Source organism: Podarcis melisellensis (genome assembly GCF_964234715.1).
Source record: "Podarcis melisellensis genome assembly, chromosome: 1".
NCBI classification, from domain to species: domain Eukaryota; kingdom Metazoa; phylum Chordata; class Lepidosauria; order Squamata; family Lacertidae; genus Podarcis; species Podarcis melisellensis.
Genome location: NC_138528.1, coordinates 77,679,095 through 77,699,130, shown reverse-complemented (window position 1 = coordinate 77,699,130; position 20,036 = coordinate 77,679,095). Strand labels below are relative to the sequence as shown.

The window sequence follows — 20,036 nt, the reverse complement described above, 5'->3', positions numbered from 1 at the left end:
CTGGGCTTCTGTTTCCCGACGGCCCCGCTGCGTCGCTGCTCCGGTCCCCCGTCCCCCACACGACGCTGTATTTCCGGTTCCGCTGGGGCGGCAAAGAAAAAGGGAAGGAGCGGAGGGAATGGCCGCAGCGTGTGCACTTGCGTACCGGCGCCTTGTGAGCCGGGCGGGAACGCGGGCAGGTGAGGTCGCCTTCCATGCAGGTTCTTTCCAGCTGCTACTCCGGGACTGCAGTCTCCGTTGTAAGAAGGGGAGGGGGCTCTTCTTCCTGCTTGCAACCCCTTCCTAGTTCTTTCCCTGCCTTGCTTCTAAAGTGCCATTTACCGCCTTCCCTAAATTGCCTGAGTCCCTTTCTGTTGTTAAGTTTTCCCCATGAGCTCATCCAGTTGCTTCCGTTGATAATATTTAAGAGAGAACCAGCCCTAACCTTCACCGTTCCTTACTAAAACAGTTCCGTTCTCAGTCCTCGCATCTTTCTGACCTTGCTGGGTTTCTGTAGGCGTTTTCCAACGTGTGCGTTCCATTGTCTCTCTTAGTTGGGCTTGAGGGTTGTATTATTATTATGACTTCATCGTTGCTCACAACGACGGTGTAATTCCTGTTCTGTAAGGCAGATACAATAGGGTATCTGGCTATTTAGGAGCTAGGTAAGGTCATTTATCCATCCTGTTATAGTAGTAATTCAAACAGTTATTGGTTTTGTTTTTCTGTTTCACTCCAACCTGGATGTTTTAAAACTTTCCACACTCAGCTTAATTGAAAATGTATTGTGTATAATTCTTATTGCGTATTGAAGAATAAGAGGCCTTGAGTAGTTAAACTAAAAATCATTGGAAAAAGTGTGTTTTTATTTTTAAGATACTTAATAATTTTCTTAAAAACCTGAGGAATCAACCTTTGCAAGCAAAAGTACCCTACTAACACAAACTACAGGAGAAGAATAACAATATTAATAGTGATGTTATAATTGAAGATCTTTTGTGTTACTTCAAAAAAAATTCATTAGTGTTCGAGGGAACACCTAGTGAATTAAAGTGTTAAGCATGCTGACTGATAGAAACAAATGATTCTAGGATTTATACAATTGTATAAATTGTATAATTTATACAATGTATTTATACAATATAAACAATATAAAGAAGGTTCTAGCAGACCAGCTGCAGGTGTTTCTAGAGTTCAATGATTATCTGGATCCATTTCAGTGAGGTTTCAGGCCTGGTTTGTGCACTTGGTCACCTTTATTAAGAGAGGAGCAGGTGGAATACAACCCTGTTACTCCAGCTTGCCCTTCAAGTGGCTTTTGTCGCTGTTGACTATGCATCAATTACTCAGGGTGATTATTGGAGACACTGTATTACAGTGGTTTCATTCCTACCAGCATGGTGGAGTCCAGAGAGTAGCATGGGGGAAGGCTTTCTAACTCACTATTACTTGTGCTATGGAGTTCTGTAGGATGTTATTTTGAGAACCATCACTGGGCATTTTGGAGCGTGATGCCAGCAATATACCCAAGTGACTTTTGTGGCTAAGAGTGCCTTTTACCAGCTTGATCTGGTATGCCAGTTAAAGATTTCCCATATTGTTGTCCTTTCCTCAGTCACCCCAGAAGTAATGCAATCATAAATTACAAGTATTTTTATACTGCCATTGAATCATATTGCCAGGATAGATTGCAAGAATGAAATAATGAAAAAGTCAATCCAAATGAAACCTAATAAACCAAAAGGTCACAAGATCATAAAAGCAGATTAAAACAGTCCTCATGTTAAACCATTGTGCCCAGTTTATTTCTCAGGTCATAATGATTAGGTGAAAGTCACTGTTCTAGAAAATACCACTGGTTTAAACTGGTTCTGTTATCTCTGTCAAGGTCATAATAGTGAGGCCAGAAGTAGCCTGCGTTTCATTCTCTCTCATTCTGTCTCTTTTTACAACTGATGTGGTGTTCTGTATATAGTGTTAAGGTTTAGTCTTTTGATAAAGTATTGTCAGTTTAAGTTAAGTCTGCTGCAACTGGATTTCTTACGGACAGTGCCAATCCTGAATGTATTGGATTTGTGACCATTCTGCTCATTTGCCTTCAGTAGCAGTAAAGCTCTGCTGGATGAAATGCCTCCGGTCTATTTTGGGGGAATCCTGCAACTATACATTGGAATCTACTCTGGATCAATATTGAGTAGAATTTCAGTGACGTCATCTGTTCAGCTTCCCTGTTCTCCTACATCTGCTGGTGGAATCCCACTCCAAATCCAATTCATGCCTGCCGGTTTGCACTATCATATGCATCTCCATAATGTTACTTAATACCTTATACAGGAGGAGACCTAGCATGGCAGGCATGTGGGAGAAAGAATGAGGAGGCCCATGTCCACTTGAGAGCCCACCATTGCTGATTCCAGCCTCTCTTCTTAGTTCCATCCCCTCCCCTTTTTGTAGCCTGGTGCAATAGGCTGGGTACCACTACCCATCCCTCCTGCTGCTCATTGTGACACTGCACACATTCCCCCCCCAGCCCCCTGTTTAGTTTGCAAATCAGACAGCCAAGTGGTGTATATGGACCCAGATGACCCCTCAAATCCTGGTGTTGGCCCAAGCTCTATAAAGGAGCAAAATATTCCAGCATGCTGTTGAACAAGGCTTAAATATAAGCAGATGTAGCAGGCGTCATCACATACATATTGCACTTAAAACATGCATGCTTATGAACTTACAGTTAGAGGATGGTAAAATTAAAATTTGAACCAGCCCAGCATTTTCCACATAATAATTTGTGAACCCTCTCTATGCCTCTAAACTAACTACAATTCTCATGCACCAGAGGACTGTCTGAATAACCAAGGAAACTTACAGCCTGGAAGGTCTACTGGAATCAGAGTAATTTATAGAGTAAGAAAGATTAGGATTGTGCTTTTAAGTCTGTATCTGTTCACCTAATTCTTAACGTGGTTCCAAGCGTAAGATCAGCGAGAGCTTCTTGGATTCTCCTGTGTGCTCAAAGTGTAGTGACAAAATTATATATTTTTATATATTTTTTTAAATTTTTATTTTCAATGCAGAATCATAACAAAAATTACAAAAATTGAATCCAAAATAATACTATACAGACAAAAATCCCTGGAACATATAAAAAAAAAGGAAAAGGGGGGAAAAAAGCAAAGAAAAAAAACTAAACTAAACAAAAACGAAAGAGCACACATCTACAGAACAAAACCATATCATTACTTACATAAACACAAATTGACTTCCTTCCTTTCTTCTAAGACCTCAAAAAATTTACTCTTACTGTATTGTTGTGTCTAATTAGATTACTTCCACCTTGGTACTTTTTTTTTTTTTACACCATTTTTCTTTTTCTTTAACCCTGTAAAGCATCATTCATTACATACCAATATACTAACTCCAGAACAGTGTTTTTTCATATACTCTTTAGCACAACCCCATTCTTTTAATAATTTCTGGTCCGATTGTCCCCTTATGTAAGCTGTGAGTCTTGCAAGATTTATGTATTCACAAAGTTTAATTTGCCAATCTTTCACTGATGGAATTTTTCTGCCTTTCCAGTTTTTAGCTATAAGCATCCTGGCAGCTGTTGTTGCATAAAGGAATACTTTCCTTTGATTTTCGGGGATATCATTTGTAATTAAACCTAAAAGGAATGCCTCCGGTTTTTTTTAAAAAAAATAGTAAAAGACAAAATTATATTTTTGTGCTACTACAAAAAGCCAAGAACCCACTGGCTATGAAATTTATTGCGTGTATAAAAGTTTGGTAAGTATGCCATCAAATAAGCAGCCAGACTTCTATAAATAAGGTCACCACTGGTAACCAGAGATTTAATTCTGGCAAATAGGGAAATCCTTCTGTATATTGCACTGCAGGAATGTTGTATCTTTTGAAAGCTGCTGCTAACACAGGAAAGTGGAGAGTAACTTCTTCAGAATGCTGCAATGAACCATTAATGTCAAGGGTTTAAACAGAGGGGCTGCTTTGTGCATGTATGCATTCAGATACACACAGCTGCTTGTCCCCTTTGGAAAAAAAATCTCCTTCACCGAGTAGCAGGTTCAAAAGGGATCCACTCAAATGCAGTGAAAGCACTGAACCTCATTGATTAATTAGGAGCAGTGGTGGGATCTGGAAACCTGTAAAAGCTGATTTCTTCCAGTTGCATCCCCACTTCCACATTGGACCCTCTAGGGCAGCGTGCAGTGCAATCAACCCTCAGGAGCAGCTTGTCAGAGAGTAAAAGGGGCTGCAGTAGGAACGAGGAGCCATTATAGTATGAGTGCAACCATTTGTGTGTTTCACAATCCAAACCAGTGGTTGGCTGCCAAGCAGATTGAAAATTTCTGGAGCCTTATCCCCAGGTGACAGGATTTTAGATCATTAGGAAGGAAAGGACTCTGGTAATAACTGCAGATTTTGGTTTTTCTGCTTGTAATCAAATGTAAAATGTGCTGATTAGGCTATGGATACTTCATGGACTCTTAAAGCCTAATCCTGTGCAGAGTTAGAAGTGCCCAACTTCTTTTGACTTCAGTGATATTAGGCATGCCAAGTTTTCATTGGATTGAGCCCCCAAGACTATGACCAGAAGGAAAAGGGGTCTCCAAGGTTTCACTTAAGCAGCTGCTTAAAGGAACTGCTGAAAGTAACTTCCCTCATTAAATAGTCTACATTTTCATGTTCAACCCCTGTAAATAATTACTTAGCGCAGGTTGTTTTTTCCTTGCAAGGAAAGTAAGTCGAGTGCTATGACTTCAAAATGTGATTAAACTAATAAGCTGTTAGGAATAGCTGCTTCCAAGAATGGATTTTGACTAATCTTGCCATTAATTTAGTCAGGTTAATGGTCATCATTTTTACTCTGCTCTCATTATTTCTGAGGCTTGCTGTCTGCAGTAGAAGGAGTTATGTTTAAACTATTTTTAATTTGATATTTTCCAGCTAACTTAATCTAGAAAAGCTAGCATTGGAGTGCTGGAGCCAAACTCACGAGGTGGTGGCCTCATATGCCTTCAGGCCAAGTCTCAGGATATTGCCTCATGAAGGCACATGAGGCTGCTACTTTGCTAAAGCTGATCAGGCCTGTGTCTGGTCAGGGCTTGAATGGGAGACCAGCTGGGAACAACCTGTACACCACCTTGACTTCCATTTTGGAAGAAAGGTGAAATATAAGTGTAATCAGACAAATAAATCTCTGCAAGATTTCCTTGAGCCCACTTCTGTTTCACCAGGTCTTTAATATTGAAGGACTACAGGGACCTTTTGAGGCTGAATCTTGGTGCCTATTAATATTTTTGCTGTTAAGAAAAAAATACCCCAATAAAGATCTTAAAGAAAGGGAACATTCGCATCCCAACTTTCTTTCCCAACAGCCATTCCCACTAATTATGGAAATGGCACAGCTTCATTGCTTATTAAAAGCAGGTTCAGGTGTGAATCTAGTGCGATTCCTTTGTTTCTAATTTCGTGTTTCTCTTTCAGCCTCTCTGCTATGGTCTGCAGCTCGGAATCAAAGTTCACAAAACACCTCATCACAGCAAAGGTAAGATCTGTTTGTGGCAGAACATGCGTCATCTTTCACCTCTAGGATCCTGACCTTCCTCTGTCAGAATTATTTTTATAGCATTTTTTACTCTGCTCTTCATCTGAAAAGGCTCCTCAAGCTGCTTACAGATATTAATAAGGCAATCCCTGCTCTCAGGCTTACAGTGTAAAAGATCATAGAATTGTAGAGTTGGAAGGAACCCCAAAGGTCCTCTAGTTTAACCTCCTGCAATGCAGGAATCTCAACTAGATAATTTGTATCCAATGGCCATCCAACCTCTGCTTAAAAACCTCCAAGGAAGGAGAGTCCACAACCTCCCTAGGGAGACAGCTCCTCTGTCAGACATCTCTTATAACACAAAAGGAAAAGGGATAATGAGGGGAAGAGGGAGAGAAAGCAAACACTGGCATTAGATCTTAGTTACAGAGTTATTGTAATGATCAGCTGGAATGGAAATAGTTCAAGGAGAAGGCAAGGCAAGCATTGTTCTCTCAGCTGAATGCACAGAGTGGCTCTCTTTCTCTTCTCTCCCTCTGCTGTGGCATGATGGAATGTTGCTGCAAGATGGGGGAATGTTGAGGGGAAAGGGAAGGCCTGATGGAGCTGGCTTCTCTGAAGAATTGATAGTTGGAGACTCACCCCCCCTCCAATCTATCCTTCTGCTTTAAAAACAGAGTTGCCATGTTAGACCTAGGACCTACTAGAAAAACACTGCACCATAAGGGTGCAATTTCAGGAATCTCATGTGCATGCATGTTAGTGCCACACTGGAACTTTAGGAATAAGTTCCCCCAAACCTCCTTTTGGGGGTGAGAGCTACACAAAACAAGATAAGTGTTAAAGGAGAACTGTGACGCATGCGGAAACTCCATGCTGGTATGCCTCTTCTTGGGTGGCATAGGCCATGCTGTTCCTTGGCCTGTCATGAGGACAATAAAAAAAACAACAACTGTGGCTTCACCACCAGCACTGCATAGTTTGCAAGATTTGTATGTGCATTTTCAAGGCTTGGGTGTACACACACTGAATGTGTTATACTTGAAAAACACCTCTTGCGAGAGCAGCCCTAGGAAGTGTGCTCTAATAGAGGCAACACAAAGGAATTTCATTTAATATTTCCCATCATCCTCAGCTTGGCTCTGTGCACTGGTTCTTCTTGAGCAAGAGGCCTTCATCAGTTTTCCATGAATTATTCCCTTCTCCTTATCAGACTCTTGTATAAAGAGAACTGTCAAGGTAGGGAAAGATACTCCACCTCGTAATAATCCTAATTGTTTTAGCTAACCTCTTGGCTGAAAGATAGAAAATTAATATTGGTGTCCTTGATTCTTAGCCTAATCATGTTTCTTCCTACTTTAATGCAGTTCTAAAGAGTAACAGGAAATACACCCTAACTCCTCGAGATTTTGAACTTGCTCGCAGCTTCGGAGTACCTGGTATAAAAGAGACAACTCCAAAAAAAGTTACAGTGCTCCAAAGCATCACCAGTTGCATAAAGTTGCTTTAGAGAGAGCATTCATGATCATCATTATCACATTACAAAATTGGTTGGCAGCTAAGCGGTGAACAGCACACGGAGATAAGGGTGAAAGCAAGTACTCTGCAGCCTGTGCCTCTCCCATCCCTGTGCATCATGAGTTCAACTAGTACAGAATGTAATGCAACCAAGGACAGGAAAAGCAAGAGGGGCAGTCGCAACACCTCAGCAAGACCTCGTAATGCTCTGGACAAGATGATGGGGGGAACTGCTTCTGAACCCTGTATCCCTTCCTCCTCCTCCTCCTCCTCCTCTTTGCCTTCTACTTCCTCCCTGGCCTTACCTTTACAAACTGCCCTTGCTGGCTCCCCTCCTAATGCAGGCCCGAGTTTTATGGAACAAACTACTCCTTTAAGTGATAGCAAAGGAACTGAGCATCAGGACATTCAGAGAAAGTACTGTGGAGGCAAGACTCACTCTATGCAAACTCGTAATCAAAGGAAAATAGTTGCTGCAGCTGCACAAGTAGAGCCACTCAGACTTGATGATAGAAGTGTTGATGAGGAAGTAGTTGACCTCACTTGCGAAACTTCAGAACCTATAGTTGTTGATCTTACACATAACGATTCTGTTGTGGTTGTTGGAGAGAGTGGACAGCAGCCCAGTAGAGAGTTCAGACGTCAACCATTGTCTGACAGTCTTATATTAAGTAGTGATGATGATGATGATAGCAGGCACACAGAGAGTGATGCTCTTGCCACTAGAGAGCTGCCCAGAGAAGTGGGAAGGAATGAATTTGCAAGTTCAAGATCCTCAGGCACTGTGTGTTGTCCAATTTGCATAGAGAGCTATGCAGAGATTGTGCAAAGTGGACGGCTTATAGTGTCAACAAAATGTGGCCACATCTTCTGTAGTCTGTGCCTCAGCAATGCTCTTGGGCATTCAAACTTTTGCCCAACTTGTAGAAGGGAACTCACTCAAAAGGAGTATCATCCAATTTATATATGAAGACCTGGGTGTTTCTGAACACAGTCTAATGCGGCCTTCATAAACATGAGTGAACTCCAAAGAACACACAAAGTATATATGACTTATATATGACAGTTAGCAATTTCACTTTTTTGCAGTTGACCTCCTTATGGTCCAGTTGTACTGTTTAAGCTTCATTTTGCTTTAAGGTTTATGCAGCTCACATTTTTTGAGGTCTGTAGAAGTTTGAAGAACAGCTTGAAGGATATGTCTGCTGTTGCCACGTTGCTTTGTGTAGATATCTCATTTCAATTCTTCTAGTTCTGTTGCTGCTTTGAGAAAAGATTGTTATCTAGTGAACTCATTTATTCAAGACTAGGCCATTCATAGTCATCTATGATAATACAACCTGCAGCTTCTTTTTGCAATTTGCCTTGTAAAAAACTAAAGCCAGTCTGTTCCATATCTACTTGTTTTCTAGTGGCAAACATCTCTTTCTGTTGATGTCGCCCCTATAAAGTTCCATGATCTCATAAACAGATCAAGATTTATAAAACACTGTGGCTCATTTCTAACACTGCATGCATAAATGATTTATTACAAATAACTTTTGGTGGTCCGAGTCTTCTCTCTAATAGAATACAGCCGTAATGTTAGATCTGAACAGCTTTTCCTGTCCAGGCATATGCTTATGGAGGAATTCATAATGGAGTCCGTACCAATGTTGCCACTTGGGGCAGAATCAAATCAATATGAGCTAAACCATTTATGTGAAACACTCCTCAAATGGTTGGAAGAGGATAAAGTAATGATCTGCTTCTCATAAATGGTTTGCCGTGGGAAATCTACATCCATAGGGACATGTTTCAAGCAGCAAGCATGTAAGACTTAAATAGCACATGATAAAATTAACTTGAGTTGCGGTAACTCACTTTCTTAGCCCTGTTATGTATTCATAGTAGAACTATGAATGGCTTGACATGTTGAACTTTTAGTTGCTGCTGTACTAATAGGTCAAATTGCTTTAAAATGTTTTATGTTGCTAACTCTTAAATTAAAGGCTTTCTCTTCAATGTATGCCACCCAATCTTCAGTTGGTAGAAAACATGGGATGTCCAGCATCTCATCAGGCCTTAATCTGCAAGGTATATGGGCTGCTGTGAGTCTCATAATATTTTTTTCCATGTTTCTTCTTTATTAGATTTTAAAGGAGTCTCATAACATAATGAAACTTCACCCATTACATCTTGGAGAGCCAGTGTTATGCTTCCAGTTCAGCATTAGATTGAACACCTTTTTAAAAGGGGATGTTTCCTTAGTCTCCCTGCAGCCTACTGTAGGGGCCTAGCTGCACCCACCCCATATTAGACTTGCACATAGCCTGTCAATCATGTGGAATTGTTAGGACTTCCACAGATGGAATTGTCTCCCTGAACATGGGCTATGGGGATCAAATACTCTCTGCAAATGCACCTGATGTTACCAAAACCTAGATGCAGCCACCAGCTTTTGAATGGAGGTTAAGTAGAGTGCTAAGTGGACTGTCACTTGCATTCATCCCTACCATCACAGCTTCTGTTCTGTTTGCACGGGCACTCTTATTAAAGAACAAATTACACTTTGCCCAGGGACAGACCTTGGTAATCTGGTGCCTTGGGGGGGGTGTCAAAAATTTGACACACACCCTTCCCTCGTGGTGCCTTCTGAAAGCCAGGTAAGGGAGGCATCGGGCTTTGGGATGGATGCACAAAGCTCTGGCAGGCTCCTAGAGCTCTCCCATCTCATTTCCAAATCTGGGAAAGTGCTAACTAGGCTTTGGGAAGGAGGCAGGGAGACTCCCTTTTGGCCCCCACATCCTGTGCAGGGGAACTGGTTCACTGCCCTAAATCCAACTCTGCCTCACCAATAAGGCATTTTACCCATTGGAGTAAGTTGCAGAATGTATTTTTGAGGTCACTTATTTGAGTCGTGATGGGAAAAACTGAATTCCTGTGCAGAATCCTTAATGTGCACCAAACTGGAGGGGTACAGCAATCACTACTGTTGGCCGATGCTGTATGGAACCTAACACTTCACCAATCTAGTCTTTGCATAAAAGTTTTAGCAAAATTATGTGTTAGGGTGCCTCAACCCCTTACACAGTTTCCTGAATCCTTGCAATGAAAGGGTGTGGGGTTTGGGGGGGGAGTGTTATCTAGTGGCAGTTGAAAAACTGCACCCAAGTTAGCAAAATGCAGTAACAAAAACTACATCTCCATAATGGACTGTTCTTGATGGTAGGCCACAATTGCCATGTGACACCATGACAAGGATAGAAGAATATTTAGCAAGTGAGTCAGAACTTAAAACTATCATATTCAGATGGGTTCTTACATGCTGGACAACTCCCCCACAGGACACTACACTATTACTTTTGTGGCATATAAATAAAGCCATAGGCTATGCTAATAACGGATGGAATAATTGACAGAATTTTCTGCTAGGTTTTGTGACCTCTGCCATTTCTCAAGGACAAGGTCACAGACATCTGAATACAATTTACCCGCATTTAAAAATAAATGAGTTCTTAAAGGACTGTCAGTTTTTATGTGTGGTTTTCATTTGGTGATATATATATAATTGTTTGTGAGGTGCCCCCCCCCCTCAGTATTCATAAAAGAATTTTATTTTTGCAGCAAAAAAGTAATTTGAGTACTCCAGTAGTCTTTTAAGGGCATGGCAATTAAATTATGCTACTCTAATTTCTTTCAAATACTAATTCTTTAGCATTCCTAATATTAATTAACCCCCTCTTTTTATTGTATTGCTCATTTTTCATTTTTGCCCACTGGAGGTACCTTAGCAGAAGCAGCTCAAGACCCATAAGCGGTTCATGCGTAGGGAAAAATATTCTGTTTCCTGCTTAGGCTTATTATTAGCAGGTGAAATCTTTAGACCAGATTAACTGGCATTGTTCTCTGCCATCTTTAGCAATATGTGTTCTTGGGTTCTTGATCCTCGTGAGTTCTGAAACTTTTGATCTACAGAACCAAGCAATACAGTTCCAAAGTTTTGAAGGTAGTACTTATTTATATGGAGTTGCTGATTTCCAGAGTTTGTGTGAACCTGCAGGAATTCACGCCATCTGACAGAATACTGATGGATAGAAAAGGGAATGCATATTTGAGTTGTCATTCGTCAGTTTTATGCCAGCAGCCTAGGGTCTCTTGCCAGGCATTGCATCTCCAGAAAATGTGTGCTGTCAAAAGCTGTCACTATACTAGAATTTTTAGGTAAGCTAAAGTGCAGCTAGTTTCTGGGAAAGCCAATTCAGCTTGGAAACTGACAGCCAGTTGCCTAGGTAGTTTGAGCAGTTGTTATTTATTTGACACCTGCCCTTCAACATGAGGTTTCAGGGTGTGGGTTACAATAATTTAAAATACAATATTAAACACCATTAAAACACATCATGATCAAAATAATATGGAAGATGCTATGAAATTTCCTTATTAAGAGTGAGCACCCTTGGGGAAATTTATTGTACTGACATAGGGACGCAGCATTCTTTCTGAATGTGTGTGACGACTCTTCACAGGAGTACAGCTTACAGTGTTAAGGGGGAAGCCATATAGAGAAAGGAGGAGGTATATGCAAATATGTGACAGGTGTCTACCCTCTAGATTTCACTGCATGAACTGTATAATGTCTTAGGTAAGTCAAGAGATGGCTTAATCCTGTCTTCCAAAAACCAGTACATGACTGCCTGCAGAGCCTTCCTCAGCCAGCTCCATAGATGGGTTTACAGTCAGTGGCTATTCAAGATAATGCTGGCCTCCCTTTTTACTTGCTTCTAGCTCCTAGCCAGGTAACCAGTTAATATTCTATTATTCACACAAAAATCTTTAGCATCACAGGGCAGGTGTATCTGGTACTGAACACTTCTTGCCTTAACAGATTAAAAAACAACACAACAGCTCTTTCTATTCAATGTTCCCTGTTTCGTTACTCTACCCTAAATTCCCTTGCTTAGTTAATCTAGTTCATAAATAAATAAACACTTTGCATCTTAAACAAAAATCCCATCAGGATCCCAATAGTAACCAGTTTTGAAAGGGGTGACCCAAACCCAGTGAATCTATTTTTGCTGGTGCTAGAAAGCATTACTGAACTCCCTTAATCATGGTGAGTGCAAGGGTGTGCATAAATTATGTTGTAATCCATGCATTCACAAATCACCATTGACTTATGGTTGTAAGATGCATGTGGCCATTGCTTCTTTTCTCCCACTTGGCTCCACTCCTGGCACAAGTAGGATAAACAAACCTGGAAGCTTTGTTTTCCCCATTACATCTGAACTAGGGCTCATGCTTTGTTGCTCCCTAAAAAGCCACCGTCAGCAGGCCAACCATAAGCAGTGACTTAAGATTGGCAGGCAATTGTTGCTTATTAGAAAGTATAAGGCCACAGTCCCTGGTTCAGATGTGGTGTGGTGCCAAGGTCGTCTGCTTTGCTTCTCCTGCTTGCTCCAATAGAGAACAGAATGAGGAGCAATTGGGCAGCATGTACTACATAATACATTATGAAATTACCCATAATGACCACTGTATGGTTACAGTGTTAAGGAAGCTGCTTTGTATGCAATCAATCAGTCTTAACTTAGACTAATCAGCATAATAACAAATCACCATTTAGTGGGGAATGCATGTTTTAATGCTCCCTAATGGCAAATTGCTTGCTTGTAGAAATACTTTTTTAAAGGGAGGTACCAGGGTATAGCCTGAGATAATCCTATCTGAATGGCATGTACTATGGTCCTACCCCGTTAATTCTTCTGGTTCTACTTCTCCCAACAATCTTGTTTCCTTCATAATCAGAAATTTTATTTATCCCTCTCTTTCATCATAAATAGATTTACCATTGGCTAGGTGAGGCCTTTCCAAATTGAGGTGGGGTTATAGCAGGTATGGGGAACTGTTGGCCCTCCAGATGTTGCTGAACAACAAGTCCCATCAGCCCCTGCAAACATGGCCAGTAGCAAGGAATGATGGGGGTTGTAGTTCAGTAACACCCGAGTGGAAGGGGCAAAGCTTCCCTAGACCTGCTCTATAGCACATGTTCTTGCTCCAAGTAGTGATAGCTGGTCCCCATTGGGGCTGGACACAGAGACCAACCGTAGGTGGAGCCAGAGCCAATGACAGGCAGAGCCAACTAATTCTAGTGTTGTCCCCATCCTCCTCTCTGCTGAGTTTTTCAAGGGCACAACTGAGACTAAGGAGAAGGAAGCTGACAGGCAGTGCTACCCTCTGGACTTTTTGTATGTAAGAAAGCAGGTAGGGTGAGGGCTGGCTGTGAGTAGAACCAAGTAAGTGAGGCAGCTCCCCAGTTGTCCTACTAGACCAACCTCTGCTGGTTCCAAGTTTCCAGTGGAATTGTAGCACTTATGCATTGATTTCTGATAATTTGCAAAATAACTGGCTTACACCTGCATGTTTCCAAATTCCAATTCCATGGACACATGCCTCAGGTAAGAAGATCTCCCTGTTGGGTAAGACCAAAGGCCTACCTAGCCCAGCATGCTTTTCTCACAGGGGTCAATTGAAGCAAAGCCTATGGGAAGTCCACAAGCAAGACATGAGTTCATTAGCACTCTCCTGTTTCATAATCCTCATTCACTTGTTCTACACAGCCAACATTTTGCCATCAGGGCCATTTGCACCACCAGTTTTTTTGAAAAGGAAAATGCCTCTGGTTTCACACCAAGACAAGCTTTGAATCTCCATGCCTCAGGTCTCACTTCGCCATTGCTTCTTATACCCAACTTCCCCATCACGTTCTGAATTTTTTTGGCTGAACTGCTCTTACTGATTCCTGACTTTTGGGAGCAGCCGTGAAATTGGCTAGATGGACAGAAAACTGACGTCTATTTCACATAAAGATTCCGTAACGGGACAGAACCTATCTCTAGTTGTGGTTCTCACTGTTAAAAGATATGAGGGAAATAGTTTTGGAAAACAAGATGACAAAGACTCTTGGACTAAGTTTGTTTTTGCTTTCTCTGTATGGTATTGTTTCCAAGAGAAAGCCATTTTCTTTCTTATTTAGGGACGATATTTGAAATACCCTTATAGGCTCAAGGGCTTGGCTATTACATTCATAAGAGTATATTCTTATTTCGCAGACTCCTTCCAAAAACATCCTTAACTTCTCCCCCATATCCTGAAATCAAACTCCCTGATCCTCTAGAAGAGGCAGAAGACCACAGAGGTAAATACACGTAGCTGTTCAAAGGCAAAGGGTATGGTTGTACCTATTTGCTGTATTTGTTTTGTTTTGATTTCTCATTGTCTTCATTTTTTTCTGTTTTGCATCTTTACAGTTTGCATGCCTAAAGAGCATTTGCTTTAAGAAAAATTGAAGCAAAGCAATGCAGTGTCAGGGACTGGCAAGGGTCCGAGGAGTGTGTGGCAGAGGCTGTGGGGCCAGAGTCAGATCCAGTGGAAGAGGGCAGTGATTTATGAGAGTTGGTGCCTCCTGCAAGGCAGGAGCTGGAAGAATGGGGAGAGTCCGAGCAGTCAGAGATAGGGAGGAGGTGCAGGATGTGGGGAAAGAGCCTGGGATTGAGGAAGGGCAGAATCCCCTCTGTCTTCCTCTCCATTGTCCTCCAGCACCAGGAGGGGCTTGAAGAGGGAGGCAAAGCAACAACTTCCAAGTAGGAGAAGCCACAGGTTGCTTGCATGCATCCCATCAGGTGCATAGGCGCCGACTCCATGGGGCTTGAGGGGGCCCGAGCCCCCTCAAAAATTCGTTTGGGGGGGCTCCGCCCCCCCAATAATCTCCGGCGCCCCTCCAGCAGAGTGCCATCGCCGCCCCTCCCCCAGCCCAAAATGCACAGGGAGGGGCGGGCTGCATGCCTCCTGCCCTCCCTCCCGAGCAAAAGCTCCACCCAATTTCCTTTGGAGCTGATTAATAGGCGCAGCACGCTCTCCCCTATTCGCTCACGAGGAGGCGGCGCCACTTTATTTGCATATTCATGAGCTTATTTATTATTCATGAGCTTTCCCGGGCCCCCCCAATATTTTTTATAAGTCCACGTCCCTGATCAGGTGAGGGTACTTAAGTTTGGGTGAAGGCATGGTCATACTGTTGCTCCAACAGTCCTGCTCTGAGCACAAGTCTGGAGAGGGATGCCAGCTACTTAGTCACCAGAAGCATGTGTGCATGCTTTGCGCACCTTAGGAGCTACTGCAAGTGTGTGTTTTGTTAAAAAAGAATTAAACTCCCAGCCACCTGTCCTCTTTGGGCTGGGTTGTGCTCAGGACATGCAGTAAGAGATAAAAGAGCATGGGGACTGCCTTACACAAAGTAAGACCATTGGTCCATCTAGCTCAGTTTTGTCTACAGCAGGGTTTCCCAAATTTGGGTCGCCAGCTGTTTGCACTACAATGTCCATCATCCCTGACCACTGGTCCTGCTAGCTAGGGATGATGGGAGTTGTAGTAAGCAATTGGGGCAGAAGGAATGGAAGTATAGAGAACATGACGATGAAGTTCATAACATGGCAATGGCTATTATAAAGCATGCTTATCGATGAAATGGACAGCAAAATAAATGTTCAGCCCTGGAACTGCTCATTGCAGACCAGAGTAGCCACTGAGTATACAAAAGGTTTAACTTCAGTGGATCTTAAGAACCACTCACTGCAACTTAGGCCTTAGAACCAGTTTTTGTCGTCATTGGACAATGAGGACTGTGACGTGGATTATGACGTTATTGTGAAAGAACTATTTGCTTTATCGACAGCTAGTATCACACACACATACACACACAAAATTCCCACCTCATTTATTCACTAACTTACCATTTTTATCCAGAGATTGTTCAAAAAGTAAATGAACTAATTGCCACGGGACAATATGGAAGACTGTTTGCAGTTGTTCACTTTGCCAGCAGACAGTGGAAAGTAACCAGCGAAGACTTGATTTTACTTAATAATGATATACCAGCTGAATGTGGAGACAGAATCCGAATGGAAAAGGTAAGCTTTATATTAGCAATTGCTTTATCCTCCTATATCAGACATATTTCATTGGTGTCCTCCTTTTTTAAAGTGATTGGATTCCCTATGTTATTAGATGGGTGTCAAATAGGATGTTAAATATCACATCACTAAGAATGTTTGGGCTGATTCAGACAAGCAATGATAATTTTCTCCATCTTTTGCCTGTAAAATTGGGCATGGAGAAAATTTAGTGGGAGCCAGCTGCTTATATGTGGACAAGGTCAGTAATGCCACTGACTGTAGTAGCTTGAAAGAAAGGACAGCTGTGATCCCAGAAATGGCTGCACCTGTCCCCATGTAAGCAAATGATTAACAATAAAATTTCTCCATGCACACACAACACTAGTTTGTATGCCCAGCCCATGCTCTGTCTTCAGAACGATGAAATGTCTAGACATATTAAAGTGGTTAATATTTTGGGTGAACACCCTTGTCTTGTTAGTGCTTTGATTCTTACTTTCATCTCTTCTTGTACAAGCTGGTTGACCTTCATAGGCTCCTTTAACCTGTTGCTATGGAGGGAGGGATGTTGTTTTTAACTAATTAGTGCTTCACAGGCATTGGCATCTTGGAAATTATATGGAAAGCCAAATTTCAGATTCAGGGTTTCCGATCCCCAGAATTAGATTTACGATGGTACTAGAAAATCACACACACACCATTTGTATTTTGGGAATTAGTATCGTCTTGCTCTTCTCTTTCCATATTAGCATTTTATAAGCATTAATGCTACGTAGTTAACTTTATGAGTCTCTCCTATGCTCACTGAAAAGAGATGCTAGAATTCTTATTACTAGGAAATGACCTAGTATAGAATAGAATTCTAGCCACAGGTATCAGCTGATCTTTGATTTTACTTTCATTATTTTTTGGAGGAGGGGTAAACCAAATATACTGTGAACTTTCATGCAGACCAGAGGGGTTCATTTGCCTAATTCAAACCAAACCAGTCCAATGTCATTCTCTTAGATACTGCTCATAAGCATGCTACCCATGATCATGTTTTAAGACTAACACTGGCCTGCTTTGTTGCTGTCCAGATATGGCACACTTACATGTTGACAAATGCACCTGCTCTGATTTGTAAGCCGGACTGGCATTCACATGGAAATTGTGGGAGGTCGGGGTGGAGTATCCTTCAGTATCTAACTTAATACACTTTTAACACTAACACAGCCTGTTTAATCAAAATACCCCAAGTTGTCATGAAATGAAGTTGTGTTTAGTTCATCAGCATGTATATTCTAGTCAGGTGCCCTGTTATGGAATAATTTAGCAAGAGAAAAATACTTCCCACAAACCTAGTTCTCTGGTTTCATTTCAGAGAGGCCTCCCTGGGGATTGTGCTCCTTTCAACCACATGCCACATCCATATGTGAAACGGATCAGGTCTTTGCAGAAAGCTGACAGCTGGGAGTGCTAAAATTTAGATCGGGGTGAAAAAGTCAGGCTTTCATGTTTAAGCCTCCAGTAACTCCTGACCCCAATCCTGTCAGGATATAGCACCGAACTAGAACTTGAGAAGTTCCCAATTATCAGCTGTGTGCAGCATCACAGTGCTTCACTGGCTTGTTAGAGATGTGGGCAAATGTTTTTAAAAGGCAGTTAACACACGATATTGAAGTTCCCTGCATCGGGGTGCTTTCTTGAGGTTACCAGCTCTGAACCCCAATAGCTGCTGCAGATCTGTGAGCTTTCAGTGGTGGAGCAACCACTGGAAAACCGTACCCTCTCCTTTTGCAATGTGTGGCTCTTCCTACAGCAGCTAAAGAAATCACTTCATGTGCGAAAGCAGCTATTCTGTTACTTTCCCCTCCTGTCTCACCATTTCACAAAAGCTAATGATGTTGTCTTTTGTTCGAAGTGAAGAGGGATCTTAGTGTATACCCTAGGTTGGGGCCAAAAACACAGTTCTCACCAAAGAGTATTCATTGGTTAGGCTAGGGTCTGCTTCTCCTCTGTGTTACTCTTCCTTAGTCGGCTATAAGCTGTGGCTAGAAAACTTCATTGCAACTGTAAAGCTCCTTTCCCCCCAAGTATGTTGACAACATTCTGACTGTTATGACAGTCTTGTGGTGACAGATGTGAATTATTTAATCTTGTCCAGGTATTGCTGGTTGGTGCAGATGACTTCACCCTGCTGGGAAAGCCACTGCTGGGGTAAGGCATCCTTTAGAATAATTCTCTCTTGAGGTCAGCTGCCACCTTTATTAAAATGTTTTCAGACAGGTGCAATTAGGGCAATAATAACAAAAACAGAACCCCACAGTAAAAACCCCTAAACAATACCCCAACCAAGAGTTCAGCTGCTTCAGCTTTTGTAGTTGGAGTCAGTCAGGGCTCCGCTCTCCCAGGCTGTGTGGAAAAGGCCTGCAAGGCAAGGAGCAGGTCTTCCAGGACTCACAGCCAAGATGGTCCTGTAATGGTGAGGGAGGCAATTGTTAAATGTTTGGGGCCACTGTGACACATGGTATTCTCCCCACCCTGATTTTGGGTTCTTTTGCACGTGACAAAAGCAACCGTAAACAGCTCCAAACATAATTATGCCTGGGGCCCATTCTGTGATGTGAAAAAAACTAGAGATGTAGCCCAAAATGGACCCATAGCCTTCATGTTTGCTTTTTTCTACTTTACCATTCTCCGTTTGATTAGAATAAAATGTACAATGTTTTCCTCTTTACTATAAAGGAAGGATCTAGTCCGTGTGGAGGCAACCGTCATTGAGAAGACAGAGTCCTGGCCAAAAATACGTATGATAATCCGTCGAAAGTCTAATTACAAGAAAAAAATGAGTAAGATGAAAAATAAACATAAGCCCTTCTCTATCAAGCTGCAGAATGCTATGATGGCACCTAAGCTGGTGCTATGTCTAGAATAAAAGAATGCAGTGTCCTATGTGTCCATAGAATAGCTAGGATGGTGTTCCATCAGTTAGAATCCCTTTCTTTTTGCTGGTCAGTTATTCCTGGTTTAGCTTTCACTCTCCAAATCTTGCCTATGAAGCCAAAGATGTTAACAAGCTGAAACAACATCTTTAGGCTAATCTTAATCAGCATGCTTAGTAAGGAACAAATGACAGCTTATTCCTCAGTGCCTCTGGCACTGAGGAATGCAATGAGTAGAAACTGAAACCTGAATAGATTTGAAAGTGCTTCTCTTTGTTTGGGATTATTTGACTCTCTTTGTTAACATACTTAGGTAACTGAACTCCAAGGCTGTTCTCTGATCTGTGTTTTTCCATTCTCTTTCAGTTTTAATTCAGCCACAAACCGTTCTCCGGATAAACAGCATTGAAATTGCTCCTGTTCTGTCATGACGAATTGTTGGGCTTGCTGTTTCAGGGCAATATGAAAACTGGAAAATATTTCAGTTGCATTTTTTGTTGTTGTTGTCAATAAAGAAAACTATTATGAAATAACTTTTGTTCAAATATGATTTCTAACTTGATATTGATTGTTGTGAAACTACTGTCTTGTGAAATTGGTGGTTAAGGAATGATTGACAAGATTCCCCCTGCCCCGTCTGAGCTTGGTGTAGAATAATGTAGAAAAGACTATGCAGCTTATAACCCCACCAGCTTCACACACACACACACAGAGAGAGAGAGAGAGAGAGAGAGAGAGAGAGAGAGAGAGAGAGAGAGAGAGAGACCCCCTGCAGCAGCCCAGCAGCCATGTGTGGTGGGGTTGACTGATTTGCCTCATGTTGGCTGCCTGAGACTGGTGATGGTTTGATTTTTCCACATGACCCATTTCATGCTAAAACCTCTACCTGTAGTTTAAATATCAGAATGTGTTCCCATAATCATCACATATCAGTGAACTGAAGCAGATGTCTCATTTAAAACAAGCAAACATATTCTTAACTTGTTAACATGGTTGATATTGTTTTCTGTGCTGCAACAGTGCAGCCTAATCACCTCTGATTCAGCTCATTGCCTCTTGTGCTGCAAAGCAATCTGCGACTTTCCCAGTGTTGTTGCAGCTTCAGCCATCCTGGGCAAT

At 41.9% G+C, this 20,036-nt stretch overlaps 1 protein-coding gene across 3 annotated transcripts; it reads left to right on the top strand.

Moving 5' to 3' along the window:
- Positions 1-62: 62 nt before the first annotated feature.
- Positions 63-19,450, top strand: MRPL21 (mitochondrial ribosomal protein L21). 3 transcript variants are annotated; one of them, XM_081919765.1, is made up of 7 exons: positions 63-239; positions 5,485-5,545; positions 14,152-14,237; positions 15,845-16,008; positions 18,140-18,192; positions 18,721-18,824; positions 19,284-19,450. In XM_081919765.1, the coding sequence occupies exons 1-7, from the start codon at positions 119-121 to the stop codon at positions 19,346-19,348; spliced, it is 654 nt and encodes a 217-aa protein (XP_081775891.1). In that variant the 5' UTR covers positions 63-118; the 3' UTR covers positions 19,349-19,450. The 3 variants fall into 3 exon arrangements, with proteins under 3 accessions (XP_081775891.1, XP_081775890.1, XP_081775889.1); XM_081919764.1 differs by having other exon boundaries at positions 67-179; XM_081919763.1 differs by lacking the exons at positions 63-239; positions 14,152-14,237; positions 15,845-16,008; ... (1 more) ...; positions 18,721-18,824; positions 19,284-19,450 and adding exons at positions 2,191-2,871; positions 6,913-8,601.
- Positions 19,451-20,036: the final 586 nt, after the last annotated feature.